The sequence below is a fragment of the Cynoglossus semilaevis genome, chromosome 9, assembly GCF_000523025.1.
Source record: "Cynoglossus semilaevis isolate Cse_v1.0 chromosome 9, Cse_v1.0, whole genome shotgun sequence".
Taxonomy (NCBI): Eukaryota; Metazoa; Chordata; class Actinopteri; order Pleuronectiformes; family Cynoglossidae; genus Cynoglossus; species Cynoglossus semilaevis.
Window position 1 is genome coordinate 18,079,972 of NC_024315.1, and position 2,456 is coordinate 18,082,427.

At 44.9% G+C, this 2,456-nt stretch overlaps 1 protein-coding gene across 1 annotated transcript in view; it reads right to left on the reverse strand.

Annotated features, from left to right (window-relative positions):
• The window catches only part of LOC103384284 (SEC14-like protein 1), a 28,225-nt gene that overhangs the window by 6,411 nt on the left and 19,358 nt on the right, over positions 1-2,456 (reverse strand). The window contains exons 6-10 of the mRNA XM_025058500.1: positions 2,398-2,456; positions 2,171-2,280; positions 1,717-1,906; positions 1,235-1,323; positions 892-962 (exon numbers count right to left, since the gene is read on the reverse strand). The exon at positions 2,398-2,456 is cut by the window's right edge and continues 263 nt beyond it. Of these exons, the coding sequence (XP_024914268.1) occupies positions 892-962; positions 1,235-1,323; positions 1,717-1,906; positions 2,171-2,280; positions 2,398-2,456 (519 nt within the window). The remainder of the gene's footprint in view (positions 1-891; positions 963-1,234; positions 1,324-1,716; positions 1,907-2,170; positions 2,281-2,397) is intronic.

Here is a 2,456-nt window from a genome sequence, read left to right on the forward strand (position 1 = left end):
TGAAGAGAGCTGATCCGTGACAGACAGTAACTCTGTGACCCCCTCCTCTCCCTCCGCTCCTTTGCCCTCCTACCATCTAACAGCCCTGCACTCGGCACTGAAAGCGATGCATACTTTCCATTTAGGGAGCGACAAGTCTTCCCTGCTCTCCCCGTGGGGGGGGCAGGAGCACGTGTTTACATACGTGCGCCGACCTACGGTTTGAACGTTGTTCGATTGACGTAGACATATTTACCGGTCGCAGTAATAATGTTTTGTGTTATTTACGCCTCGTGACACTTAAAAAAAAAAACGACCAACTGTGCTCGAGATTGATAGCGAACACGAGGACTGTGTGGACCAGAGGGGTCTGCACTTTAGCTTGGGCGCTTTATATATATTTATATTCATTATATGTTGGAGTACTGATTAAATGCATGTCGCTCTATAGGACATAATAATTAACTTCATTATATTTAACAGTATATGGTCAACACTACAGAATTATATTTATATTTTACTCACTCATTTGCTCGTGATCTACTACCAGATGTGTGGACTCGAGTCGCATGACTTGGACTCGAGTCAGACTCGAGTCATCAAGTCGACGACTTTAGACTCGACTTGACAAAATGTAAAGAGACTTGGACGCAACTCGACTTGGACTTTAACATCAGTGACTCGTGACTTCACTTGGACTTGATACTTTCTCCAAAACCCAAAGTGATCTGTGTAAATATGTTATTATTTTTGTTTAAAAGGACTCGAAACAGAAACGTAAGGGACTTGGGACTTGACGTGACGCTTTTCAGTCTCGACTTGGACTCGACTCAGACTTTGCCTGTCTTGGCTTGAGACTTGACTCGGACTTGCAAAGCAATGACTTGGTCCCACCTCTGGCTACTACTTTACCTGATGGGTCGACCGAACACCTTGGTGTTCTCTTCGCAGCGTCTCAAACCCTCCTCATTGATAGAAAGCACCTGAAATGACACAATAACAATTATTAAATTTTTGTTTTTATGTTTTATACATTTGTCTCTCACGCTGACTAATAACAACAACTTACACTGAGCGTATGTTTTCTTTAAATAACTATTTATACGTGTTGTGCAACCTAAACATCCTGCTGTAAATACACTTGTCAGCGCACGCAGCTGCACCGAAATCCCTAATGTGTAATCCAAGTCCCAGCTGCCGGTCCTGAGGACCAGCTCACACGAACACACATGCAAAGTGAAAGTGTGTTACGTACGTGTCTGAGCAGCGACTCCTCTCCCAGAGCGCGCACCAGCCCCTTGGTGTCCATTTGGCCCAGTCTCAGGATGTACAATGGCCGACCATCTGGAGGAATAAAACAAACATTTACATGATCCATTACTATGTTTGCACTCTGCAGGACAAGTGCTCGGATCTGCATTGTTTGAATGTCTGCTTTCTGGTTACGCAACACACACACACACACAAAAAAAAAAAAGTGTACGACGAGCGCACGCGCTCGCATTTGGTCGGCAGTGATTCTGCACAGATGCCGGAAAGAATGGAAATGAATTCAAATTCAATTGTCCCCTAATGTGTAAACACAGGAACCACAGACCTGGAGTTTATTATGTCAGCAGTCGCCCCCTGATGTTGATTTTTTTTTTTTTTTTTTAGCCAACAATGCGCTTCCAAATGATAAATCCAAGTCTGTAACTTGCAGAAGCAAAAAAAAAAAACAAAAAACGAACTTTTTACCTCTGTCGTGATGGTGCCAGCCCCCGGTGTAGTAGTCCTGGAGGACCTGCGGTGAAGTCCAGGTCTCCAGCAAGTAGTCCACCTGGTGCTGTTTCCTCCAGGTGAGCGACTGACACAGGATCTCACGAGCCTTGTCGATGTTGAAGTCCCGGGCCCGTAAGAAACGCAGTATGTGCTCGTCCTTTGGGATCTGGGAAAAGTGGGCAGAGAGAGAGAGAGAGTTTCAGGATCTGAATCTCAAATACACGTTGGGGGAGCGATGGCAGCGGTGCAACCACTGTCCGAGTAAAAACTTAAATTCCAACAGCCTGCTAACGGCTAACGACGTCGCTACTTTTGTTGATTCTGCCCCGTAATTAAAAACCAAAGGGGCTAAATTACAGACTGATGAGGTAACATTCAGTGGTGCACAATGTAGACATACATGTTGAGTGTCGTTACGAAGGAGGATTACCTTCCCCTTGTGCGTCTCCTGCAGCCACTTTCGGAGTCTGATCAAGCAGCTCTCCTGCAGTGGGGTCAGGTCGCCCAGATAACGTTGAATATAATCTGCATCCAGTTTATCTGCAACACCAGAACAGACCCAGAAAGAGAAAGAGTTGTAAACTTTTTTTTATCCAAAAGCTTCAGTGTCTCTTGTCTTTGGTAGTCTTTTTTTTTTGGTTTATTTAATCAGCTGACCTTCAGGTGTCCCAGCCAGAATTTCACTTAGAATATCTGGCTGAACTGTGGCACATTCC